Source organism: Pempheris klunzingeri, chromosome 18 (genome assembly GCF_042242105.1).
Source record: "Pempheris klunzingeri isolate RE-2024b chromosome 18, fPemKlu1.hap1, whole genome shotgun sequence".
NCBI lineage: Eukaryota > Metazoa > Chordata > Actinopteri > Acropomatiformes > Pempheridae > Pempheris > Pempheris klunzingeri.
Genome location: NC_092029.1, coordinates 8,979,135 through 8,991,248, shown reverse-complemented (window position 1 = coordinate 8,991,248; position 12,114 = coordinate 8,979,135). Strand labels below are relative to the sequence as shown.

General features: G+C 43.8%; 2 protein-coding genes across 3 annotated transcripts; one reads left to right on the top strand and one right to left on the bottom strand.

The window, feature by feature from the left end:
• Positions 1-47: 47 nt before the first annotated feature.
• Positions 48-2,964, bottom strand: LOC139218020 (uncharacterized). The gene is made up of 2 exons (XM_070849550.1): positions 2,938-2,964; positions 48-1,946 (listed from the first exon to the last, which is right to left on the bottom strand). The coding sequence occupies exons 1-2, from the start codon at positions 2,954-2,956 to the stop codon at positions 562-564; spliced, it is 1,404 nt and encodes a 467-aa protein (XP_070705651.1). The 5' UTR covers positions 2,957-2,964; the 3' UTR covers positions 48-561.
• Positions 2,965-3,497: 533 nt separating this feature from the next.
• On the top strand, positions 3,498-9,883 carry naga (N-acetylgalactosaminidase, alpha). 2 transcript variants are annotated; one of them, XM_070849774.1, is made up of 10 exons: positions 3,498-3,512; positions 4,594-4,647; positions 5,129-5,285; positions 5,651-5,791; positions 6,342-6,553; positions 6,634-6,728; positions 6,872-7,033; positions 7,813-8,010; positions 8,918-9,058; positions 9,420-9,883. In XM_070849774.1, exons 3-10 carry the CDS (start codon positions 5,131-5,133, stop codon positions 9,615-9,617), a joined length of 1,302 nt encoding a protein of 433 aa, XP_070705875.1. In that variant the 5' UTR covers positions 3,498-3,512; positions 4,594-4,647; positions 5,129-5,130; the 3' UTR covers positions 9,618-9,883. The 2 variants fall into 2 exon arrangements, with proteins under 2 accessions (XP_070705875.1, XP_070705874.1); XM_070849773.1 differs by lacking the exons at positions 3,498-3,512; positions 4,594-4,647 and having other exon boundaries at positions 5,074-5,285.
• Positions 9,884-12,114: the final 2,231 nt, after the last annotated feature.

The following is a 12,114-nucleotide window of genomic DNA, read 5'->3' as shown; positions in this document are numbered from 1 at the left end:
GTCTCTCCTCCCCCCTTCCCTCCCCCTTTTTCTAAACAGCAAGTCCTCTGTTACTGTTGCTAAGATGAAACCAAAGTAACTGGCAGCTTGCAGTCATGTCTTGGGAAATGTGATGATGGCGTGAAGAGGTGAGGAAAAGGGACCCTTCTGCAAAAATTCACACAAATGTCAGTTTATTTGCGCTCGTGTTTTCCAGTAATCAGTGCTACATTTTCTCTGACAATAGGAATATCAGTGAATATATATACACAAACACAGACTTGGCTGACGTGTTGCATCTATTTTATTCACCACAAGTGGTCCTAATAATACATGTTTATGGTGCAATTGTCAGATTTGGACAATTAGTAAAACTGTTTTTTATGTAAAATATCTGTAGATTTCAGAGAAGGCAATTTAGCTCACATATAAATTGGATTATTACTTTTATGTCAGTGTGGACTTGACATAATGCCAAACACCAGTCTTCTCAAACACACTCATGCAGATGCATACAAATTGTCTCTCTTTTGTCTTGTGTGACCACTCTGGTGACCAGCAGGATCCACACTCAAGGGTCAGTCAGTCTCTGTGTACGCTTGTTGTCGATGGTGATTTTCCTATCATGCCACTAAGAGTACTTCCCAAAGCCAACAATATAGCCACCAGAACTCCCACAGTCCCCAGCCTCCCCAGAGCTGCGGTACCCAGCGCTGCGGCCCCAAGTGCAGCAGCTCCGATAGGTGCTGCTGCTGCGGTGACCGTCTCCATGCCGATGCCTTTAATTAGCTCTGGCCCCGTGAGATGGCCCCTTTGTAGATTAACCTGAGTGTGAAATGGACTCTTTGGTGCGCCCAGAACAAATGCCCCTACTGCAGCGAGGGTGATTGTTATAAGTTCTGATGTTGTTGGCAAAGTTTCTGTCAGAGTTACACCTCGCACTGCAAGAACAGCACCACAAACAACTGAACCTAAAACTGCTAAAGCTGAATTTCTTGATCCGAACGCCTGTCTTGCCGCGACGCCTGCAGCCCCAAGTGACACCCCTGCAGCTGTAGCTGCTCCTAACACTCCCCCCACACTGCTCCGGGACCCAAGAGAGGAGCTTGATTGCAGAATGATTCTCAGGGAAACTGATGATATTACAGCAGCTCCCACAGCGACCTTTCCAGCCGCCTCTGGCCCCAGCCCGACCATGGCCACTGTTCCCAGGCCAGCCCCTAGCAGCCCTGCAGACAGAAAGGTCACCCAGAGGACAGACTGCAGCATCAAGACCACCTCTGCTTCAGACCCTTCTCCTGCTTCACCAGCTCCCACTCCTACTGAAAATCCCAGTATGCCCACAAAAACACAGTAGAAGAATATACGCTCCAAAAGTCGGCACTCAGTGTTTGGTCTTTGTGTTATCTTCTCTGTCAGAGCCTTTCGAAGGGCACAAAGCCCTGAGATGGTCAATCCAACGGCGTAGAGTCCAACTATGGCTCCCATTCTTCCATATTCGATACTGAGGTACAGAGTGGTGAAGATGATTAACAGAGCTGTTGTCACGTTGTTAATATTGGAATATGAGTAGACTATCAGGACCAGAATGCCTTGGGCGACGATGCAGATCCATGGGGGAAGGATGCCCATTGCCACTCCAGTAGAAACAGCACCCACCACGACAGAGGCTCCTGTTGTGGCCTCAACTACCCACGGCAACCTCACTCCACCTGCAGTCCACAGCTTCATCGCCATGGCAGCGAGGAGGAACCCACATCCCAGAGAAATGAGCGCTGAGGTGAACACGAGGCATGCGGTCACTACCCCGACCCCCGTGGAGCCGACTCGCCCAGCAGCCAGGTTCGCAGCAGTCAGCAGGACGTCATCTTCAGTCAGTGTGGGCACAAGTGCAAATAAAGCAGCTTCGGCAAAAGTAAAACCTGCTGCTGCGCTTTGTAGGATTGTCTTCACCACACCAAAAACACCTGGGTGGGGAAAAGACATGAGGATTTAAGGGTTTAAAGTAATTAAGTACATTCACGGAAATGCTGCACTTAAAGTGACATACCAATTTCACCAAATAGGGAAAGTATAATGAAAGTTAGCACTGAGTTGCATTATGGGAAATTTTTTGGAGCTCTTTTTCTTTTTACTGTGCTCTTTGTTCTTTGTTCATTTTGATACACACAGTAGCCTATTGATAATAATTATCATTATATAAAAATAGGAATATAATAAATAAAGAAGAGCTGTACTTCTTATTCCTCCACATTTATTTGACAGCTATAGTTACTAGTTGCTTTGTACATTAAGATTTTTTTTAAAACAAAACATATGATAAAGTCATAGATCACACTATCCAACAGTATATAATCTCCACCTGCCACCTTAAACTGCTGCTTATATGTTAAAGCATCAACAATCCAATCTGATAATATTCATTGTAATAGTGTAGAAACTGAGAAAGATGTCAAATTACATTAAGAGTACTTTTACATGTTGTACTTTAAGTATATTCACACAACTGATATAACTTTGAATGCAGGACTTACACTTGTAATGGAGTACTTTAGTGTGTTTTCCGCTTGATGTGAATTGGTACTATCACTTTAACAGCAAAGTGAAAACGCATGATTGGCTCCAAGGTGAAACTTTAAACCAGGAAGTCTCTATTAACCACCGAAGAACAACAAATATTTCAACAGACCATCTCATTACTTACATATCTGTGTCAGTGCAGTTGATTCTCTGTAAAAAATAGCAACTTGTGCAGTAACATATGCTCTGTCTGTAGTTTGGTTAATATGATCAGAAAAGCAACTCTGTGACATGGCTGCAGATTTTACTTCCTGTTCAGAAAAGACTTCTGTCCATCACATGAGAGCAGCAGCATAGATATCTGATACAGTGTTCAAAATCTCAAGTTTGGCTTCTGCTGTGACCAGTTTTTGAAGTGTATTTCTGAGGTGATCTTACCCAGGCTGGTTTCTGCCATGACTGCTTGTGGCTGCCAGTGGAGCTCAGAGGCTCCACCTTCTCCTGTTAGATGTCACATTCAGTCATTGTGGTACTGCACTAACTAAGGTGTGCTGCCACACTGTCCTCTTTAAAAAGAAGACTAAAAACATGTCTGTTTTCACAAGCTACCAGTTAGGTTTAAATGTGTAGTAAAGGCAAACGAACAATCTTATCCAATTTTAAATCTTATTTTATAATAACAACAATAAGGAACAATAATCATTCGGCCCACGCTGAACCAGAAAAAGCATTACTGTGTACATTCCTTTTGTAAAATCTATGGAAAGGACTGATCCAAGTCGAGTAATACAAATAATGGGACGCGGCCCGGCTCTGTGGTCAGCTGACTGCAGCGCCATGTCACGTGACTCTGGCTTCTCAGCTCGCTGTTTTCTCCCTGTGTGGCGTCGGTTCACTGTTGGAGAGGAGTTTATCACGGGGTGTATTCAAAGGTCTGAGCGGAGTGAAGACAGGAGGGCGTCCACGTTAAACCTCCGTTTCGACGTGACTCTGTGAAAGCTGGTTTGGAGGACGTAAGACTTCTTTCTTTATGGCTCCGAGCTACATGCTTAACGCTACATGTTAGCCGCTGCGCCGCTCATCTGCCAGTGCATGAATGGAGTCACCGGTATCTCTTGCGCAAAGCCAAACCAACTTGCATTAATTTGATATTGACAGCTGTAGACTAATGTTATTAGCGCAGCCATACCACAAGTAGGGCAGGGCAGGGCAGGACAGGGCAGAGGCAGAGGCAGGGACGTGCATACTTCCTCTTTTCAGAATCAAGGTAGCTAATCATTGTATGAAAATTCATAGCCTGTTAAAGAATAGCTTGTACTTGGACCCGACACGAGAGACGGAGTGGGAGATTAAAGTTGAGTTGAGGACAGACCTCAGACAAAAAGCTGGAGGGAGACAATTTATCATGAGAGCTTAGCTTTAATGAGGTAAATGATACTCCTGAACAGTGGTGCTAAGTTTTTGGAAGAGTAACCTAAAAAAAATAAACTAAGACTAAAACTAAACACTAAAAACTGAAGTACCTTCAAGAAGTGGCTAAAATGGTCAGAGAGTTCATTTACTTTCGGCCAATTAGATCAGTTCATTATTTTGGCCAATCAGAGTGCTTCTTTTATTTGGCCGACCAAATCGTATCTTTCTCTCAACCAATCAGATCTCTTCTTTGTTTCGGCCAATCAGATCGCTTCTTTCTCTCTCTCTTAAATTAATAATACCATGATAAAGAGATGCTGTGGAGTTGGTTCAGCAGGATTTAATCCCACATCGCTGATCTCTGATCAGTTCCCCTCTCACATCCTGATTTTTTACAGCTTCAAGCTAAATGCTAACGCTATATGTTCGCGTGTTAGCCGCTGCGGCTCTACCTGTGTTTGAAACGAGTCACGTGTGTTTGTCACCTGTGTTTCCTGTTTGGATCAGATTAATCTATTTCGTGTATCTTGTGTTTTCCTAGACCAAGCAGAGTGGATGTACATTTGCCCGACGTGGTGCATTCAGTGCAGTTTTAAAGTGATTTCATTCAGGTGTTTCTCTAGTGGCCTTGTTTTGAATTGAATTAAACAGCGAGTGTCGTTTGTTTTCCCCCTGAAAAAGGAGCTGAAGTTACCGGATGTGCTGATCTGATCTGAGAGCAGTCGGTGGATCTCAGTGAGTAACTTTATCTTTTCACCATGTTCATCAGGGGAATGTATGCCAGCAAACAGTTTTCACAATCTATATTTAATTTATTTAGTCAACCTTTGAATGCAGCTAATAGAAATGTTTTTAGTGCCAGGTATTGTAGATGATGATAATTGTGCTTTTTGATAATGCACATTTCTTTCTACATGTGTTGTATTCACCATGCTGTAATAACTGTGTCCTCTGTAATGATCGCTGGGGTTTGAGTCAGTGAGCTGATATTTTAAGACTGTGTGATGGCAAAAGTCACCTGGCAGGTTGTTGCTGCTCTCTGCCACAGTCACACCCAGTCATCTGACACTCAGGGGGTGTATAAGTGCGAGCGACACCCGTCACCTCTCACTCAGAGTATATATTTGCAGTACTTGCAAGCTGGCTGTAACTTTGTGCCGCCCCACATGCAGCACTGACATCTGATTCAACCAAGTGTTTTTGTTTTCCTCCGCAGGAATGCATTTGGCGGTGCTTCTGTTCGCATTGGCGCTCTCCGTGGTCACCTTTGCCCTCGACAATGGACTGATGAGGACCCCTCCCATGGGCTGGTTGGCATGGGAACGATACCGCTGTGACATTGACTGTACAAACGACCCCAAGAACTGCATCAGGCAAGCCAACATAATATGAGTATTACGCAATGTGATCTCACTAAAGCTTCTCTTTTAAAGCGGGGCTACCAGCTTTTGATTATTAGTCGATTAGAGATTATTGAGATATTATACACAGTATATTCTGTTAATGCATTAAGTTGCTACACCTCACTGTGTATCAACTTTTTCAAATGCAGTTAAATGCAATCAAATGTAACTGCACAGTAGGAACAAGCCACTCTGAACTGACCATTTACTGGAAAAAGTTTTGTGCAATCAACAAAACAATGTGCATTTGCAAGTGGTTCACAGATTTTCTCTGCTCACTGTTTGGCTGTTTGGCCTGAATCTTATGAGTCACCTCTTTCTTTTCTTTCCTCCAGTGAGAATCTGTTCATCGACATGGCGGACAGACTCTCAGAGGACGGCTGGAGGGAACTTGGCTACGTCTATGTGAACATAGACGACTGCTGGTCCTCCAAAAAGAGAGACGAGGAGGGACGGCTGCAGCCTGACCCTAAAAGGTAATGGTGCAGTGTGTAACGTATGCTCATAGACTCACACACACACACACAAGCTGTTGTTAGTCAGTGCAAACAAGTATCTGTGACTTCTGAGCCTGTAAGTCAATAAAACAGTTAAACAAGGTGAACACAATGTGACAGTCATACAATCATGTGACTAACAACAAGCTTCGGTCGTATATTCTGCGTTATGTGCTGAATCAGCAGTAATATGACTTCCCAGTAAAATACAAGTGAAAAAAGTAGGGAACAAATCCAGCTAGACACACACAAAAAATCCCACTGTGGTTATTATCTTGAATAAACAACTGTAGGCTTTTTTTGGAGCTTCACTATTTGAGTGCACATGTACTGTAAACTGTATATGTATCACTAGTGGTGTAACTATTAAAGTTCTTACTAAGATTTTAGATGTTGAAGATGTTGAAGTACCATCATTTAGAGAAGGTCCTCCGCTACCTTATTTAACACAGAATTAGTGCTTTACATGTGATAATGATGATGATTACACAACATTTTTACCGCCCTCTTTCCCCTCACTCTGCCTCAGGTTCCCAGGAGGCATCCCTAAGCTGGCACGCTACATGCACGACAGGGGTCTCAAGCTGGGGATCTACGGGGACATGGGCACGTACACCTGTGGGGGTTACCCCGGCACTACGCTGGACAAGATCGAGATTGACGCTCAGACCTTCGCCGACTGGGGGGTGGACATGTTTAAATTTGATGGCTGTTATTCGAACGCCTCAGAGCAAGAGCAGGGTGAGGCAGGAAGAAGTGACTCGGGGTTGTGCTCTTGCTGACTTGATCTTGATCTTGACTCTGGTTCTTTTATTTGACAGGTTACCCTCTCATGTCAAAGGCTTTAAATGCTACCGGTCGTCCCATTGGCTACTCCTGCAGCTGGCCTGCTTACCAGGGTGGCCTGCCACCTAAGGTATTACCAGGATGTCTTTAAGTTTATATTATCCGCAGGACATATTTGTACATATATAGTGGCAGTGGACTCTGCCGTGAACATTATGTTTTAATACTTCTAATCCAAAGTTTATATTTATACTTAACATCACGTGCTTTCAGGTAAACTACTCTCAGTTGGGTGAGATCTGCAACCTGTGGCGTAACTATGGCGACATCGAGGACTCTTGGGACAGCGTCCTTAATATTATTGACTGGTTCTTTGAGAACCAGGATGTCCTTTCAGCTGCAGCTGGACCTGGAAGGTGGAACGACCCTGATATGGTCTGTTTAACTGACACTTTACACATATTTAAGGCCTCATTGTCTTGACTGGAACTTCTCAAGTATTTGTTTGCACACAATCCTTCAATCCTCTGACTTCAGTTATCTAATTATAAAATGAAATAAAGTTATAGGATAAAGGTACAATTGGAACATTAACTGGAAGTGAAACGGTGCAAAAAAAAAAAAAGTGGACGTAGCTTGTGGGTCTGAAAAGTCCCTTAAATCTGCATTCTTTCTAATGGCCAGCAGGGGGCGACTCCACTTGGCTCCAAAAAATGCTGATTGTGTGGAAGTATATAAGAAAATGAGCCTACATCACAGTACCTCAGTAAACATTTTCCTAATAAATTTATGGTCTCAGTTGCTAGTTTCAACACACCATTATGTTAATTTTGCAAATCATGGTCCCATTTAGAGTGAAATAAACGATAAAGCAGGGTATATTTTAAGGCTATATTACCTTGTGAATAACCACTCAGTGGTGGGGGAAACAAACTTGTGCATCATGTGCTGTTAATCAAAGATGGCAATTTTGAAAATGACAAACTCGAGGCTTGACAGGGAAAAACTCCACTTTTTATACTGTGTGTGCGTGTGAGTGATACAACAAACCATCTTGGCAGCCGAAATATATAAAATACAGATCTTCCTTTCTTTTTTCTTTATCTTAACTATATCTTCATTCTTTTTTCTCTCTCATTACCAGTTGGTTAAAAAGAGGTGCTACAAGTTTCTCATCTCATATTCCTTGATCGTGTGATTTTTGACCTCCATAGCTGGTTATTGGCGACTTTGGCCTCAGCATGGACCAGTCTCGGGCTCAGATGTCTCTGTGGGCGATTATGGCTGCACCCCTCTTCATGTCCAATGACCTGCGCACCATCAGCAGTGGTGCCCGCAGCATCCTGCAGAACAAAATGGTCATCAGCATCAACCAGGACCCCCTGGGTATCCAGGGAAGACGCATCCTAAAGGTGACACACTGACAGCTTTTTGTTAATGAAGCCAGAGATTGCCTGGGTGGAGTTTTGCCTTTTGTATTTTTTTTTCTGTCCTTTTTTTCTTTTCTATCCTCTGTTGTTCACACATTCAGCTGTTGGCAAAAGTTTACATACATGTGTAAAGAATATATATCCTGTGATTTCTACTACTCTTACATCTTTGTCCCATTAAACATTCATGCATTTTGGTTATCAAATTATTATAGGTCTTCTGGAAATAAGACAAATATATACATATAGCAACTTGACTTATCAATTTCAGTGATGTTGTGTCAACCACATTTTCTTTGCAGCCTCTTAACTTCTTGTGAGTGATTATGGTTGACTACAGCTGGTGACTTCTCTGAGCCCATTTAAACAGGGCTTGTTTGATACACTCATTAGACTCAGCCACAAAAGCAACAATGGGAAAATCTAAGGAGCTCAGCACGGATCTGAAAAAGCGGATCATTGACTTGAGCAAGTCAGGAAAGTCACTTGGAGCCATTTCAAAGCAGCCGCAGGTCCCAAGATCAACTGTGCAAACAGCTATGTGTAAGTAGTAAGTGCACAGTCGCAGTTGTGTCACTGCTACGAACTGTTAGAAAGCCCAAGCTGTCACTTGCTACTGAGGACAGACTGGTCAGGATGGTTTGAGAGTCCATCCAGAACCACCATAAAGGAGGTCTGCAGTGAATTAGAGGCTGCTGGAGTCCACAGTCCAGTGTGCTACGTCACCATGTACTGAGAGGCTGCTGTGTAAGAAGGAGCCGCTGCTCCAGATGCAAGACAGTCATGACATACTGTGCCTGTTTGTGTAAACTCCTGACCACAACTGCATGCGTCATCTCAGTTTTTGTGCCATTGTTCACGTTTTCTTTTCGTTATTTATTTCTTCCAGGAGAAGAGTGGCATCGAAGTGTTCTGGCGCCCCCTGTCAGACAATGCCAGTGCATTGGTGTTCTTCAGTCGGCGCCATGACATGCCCTACCGCTACCAAACCTCCCTCAAAAAACTCTCCTACCCGTCCGGTAGCTACACGGTATGTCTTTAAAACTCTCTCACACTCAGGCAGGTGTCTCCTCACTTTAGAGACAAACTCGGTTATGTACGCTAATTGCACATCTGGCTAAAAGAATCCTCTACTGCACTTGATCAATGAGAGATTCTGTACAGTCACACTGCCCCATCATTACTTCCTGAGCAATGTGCATTAGGCTTCATCACTAATGCAACATTTCGTACCCATGATTGCTCTCTGTGTCACAAATTGCTGGACTTCCTTACTGACAAGAGGGAATGTCAGGAAGTGTTGATCCACTGGACACACGTGGTTGATAAAACCTGTTTGTACGAATATGGTGGGAGATTCGCTCACTTTTCTCTCTTTTATTCTCCGTCAGATCTTTGACGTCTTCACTGGAAAAACCACGGCGCTGAAAGACTCCACTGACTTTGTGGTGTCGGTGAACCCCACTGGTGTGGTCATGTGGTATGTCTCCGCGCCCGCCAAAATGAACCTCCGGCAGTTCTACAGAGGGGGCAGACTCCTGGGATCTTACCATGATGATGAAAACGGCATTCCTCGTGTCTTCCTTTGATTGTGATTATTATCTGATAATCACAAAATGTCACTTGATCAAAGGACTTATTTCTCTACTTACCCATTACGTGCTGATAAACTGTTCTAAGACTATCAGACTGTCTATTCTAAGTAATGTAATCATTTTAAGCTCAGGGACTGCAGATTTGCCTTAAGCTTAAGCTAAGGAAAAGAACAAGGAAGGGTGATATTCCTGTTTTTCTGAATTTTGTTCAGAATTATAATTATGTGTTTTTAAGAAATTACAGATGTTTTAAGACATTTTTCAGTGAGTTGTCTTTTTTCTACTGAAATGAAAGTTTCACTTTTCTATCAGCCAAAAGTTTCATTATGCTTGAACACTGCTGCACCTAAATGAATAAATGCTCAAGGGTCCATCTTTGATCTAGAATTACCTCACCGGACTAAAAACTGTTGTTGTGGGATCACTTTTGTTCTTAGGTCTCTTAAAATAAATGGAAACATAGAGTAACACTGCTGCGGTAGGACTCTACACTCCTACTATGGACACATGCATGTTTTGCTGGAGTGGCCTTAACCCAAAAACCTGGCATAAAGGCCCAGTAACACCGAAGGACCTGTTGAGTCTACAGTTGAGGTTCATACGCTCCACTTTACGTCGGAGAGTGCAATGTTTTTGCTGTATCATCAGTTTATTAAGATGCGACCTTCTAATAACTTACCAGCTTCATTTATTCCTCTAACGGCAAAAGGCTGTTTTTTACTTTCAGCTTTAACTTAAGTTAAATAAGTCTCAAGCTTTTGCGGTTTTAAGTTTGGGTTCTGTGTCTTCTGACGTTTATTATGACTCAACGCAGGATTAAAGATGCATTTTTCAGGAAAAGATACACAGTGATGTTGTATACAGGGTGAGCGTGAACTTGACTCACAGATCAGTTTACATGATGCATAAAAAACTAAAGACCAAGAGAGAGGAAAAACGTCATAACACAGCAAGACAGGTGCAGATCGATATTTAGCCAGCAGAGGTCAGACCTGCTCTTCTCGATCTACGGAGGCCTTCCAGCCTAATCCACTGCCAAAAAATCCACCTGCTCAGGAGCACAAGGACAGTCAGTCCATTCGGCTCAGCTCTTTATCTGTTATGATTTACCCTCCTCGGATATCACCATCTCCCATTTTCACACATGCACAACATTGTATAAACTCTTTTTATACTTTATTTTGTCCTTCATTCCCCTCCTCTCCTATTCATCATGCATCCATTCTCCAGTGTATTCATTCTGCCTGCTCATCTTCATTCCTCAATTCTCTCCTCGTCTTCCTCCACCGCCCTGTCTCATGCTTGCTAAATCTTATGCGTACTATCACCTCTGACCTTGGCCTTAAAGGCCTGTGTTTGCACACAGTCTCAAGATACAGGAGTAGTCACATGAGTGTGTGCATTGGCATGAATGCTACTGCATGTGCGTACGTATGACATGGGTAAACTTGCTTTGCAAGACACACACACACACACACACACACACACACACACACACACACCCCTTCTAGGTCATTTCAGGCCAGATCAACTGTGTGTATGTCTGTGTGTGTGTGTGTGTGTGGGAAAGAGGATCTTTGCCTTCCTTTCTTTCTCTTTCAGTCGTCTCAGATATCGGTTGGCTGGATGAAAACGACACATCTCTCGCTGTCAAGGTCCCCGCCGTTTGGGAACATGACGTGGGAGAGAAGAGAGGGAGTTAATGATAGAGAAAAAGACAGAGCAGTGCAACAAGGATTTGAACAAAGGAGGAAGTGTGGGGGGGTGGGGGGAGGGAGGCTGTCATCGGTCCATTACAAGCTGCAAATGAGCAAAGGAAGAGGGGACTGTGAGAGATGAGAGAGAGCGACTGAGCGAGTGAGGGAGGGGGCTGAGACGAGGAGTGAGAGCGTTCCTGCTGATGCTCACGTAGGCCCACAGCTGCAGAGAGGCGCAGTTGCCACTCTCGCCTTTGTACCCCCCCCCCTCCCCAACACCAACACTAGCACGCCTGAATCAAATCAGGGGTTGATCCCCCTCCTTCGGCCAACACATGTTGTTGTCACGCTGTTAGTCACACTCTCTGCCTCGCGCCTCTAAAGTCTGACCCAGAAGAAGGGGGGTGATCAAACTGCATCCCATCCACCCCAATGGATGGGATGCAGACACACGCACACACACAAAGACAGGACTTTGCATATAGGTCAGAATATATGCACGGTCTAAAAAGAGGCCACACACACTCAAAACCCCTATGGTGCTGCCACAGAAAAAGAAAAGTAATTGAGCTGCGTCTCTCTTGTGTCCTGCCTTTACATCACTGTTTGTATATTTGTCACAAAACCTGCAGTTTTGTAGCAAAACGTCTTGCACGGCGATACATTTGAGTCTCAAAGTCTGTCAGCATGGTAGCAGCACCGTCTCTTGCACACACACACACACACACACACACACACACACACAGCAACACTAGCACTGTGCTCTTGAGCTCATCCTAGTGACATCATCGCTC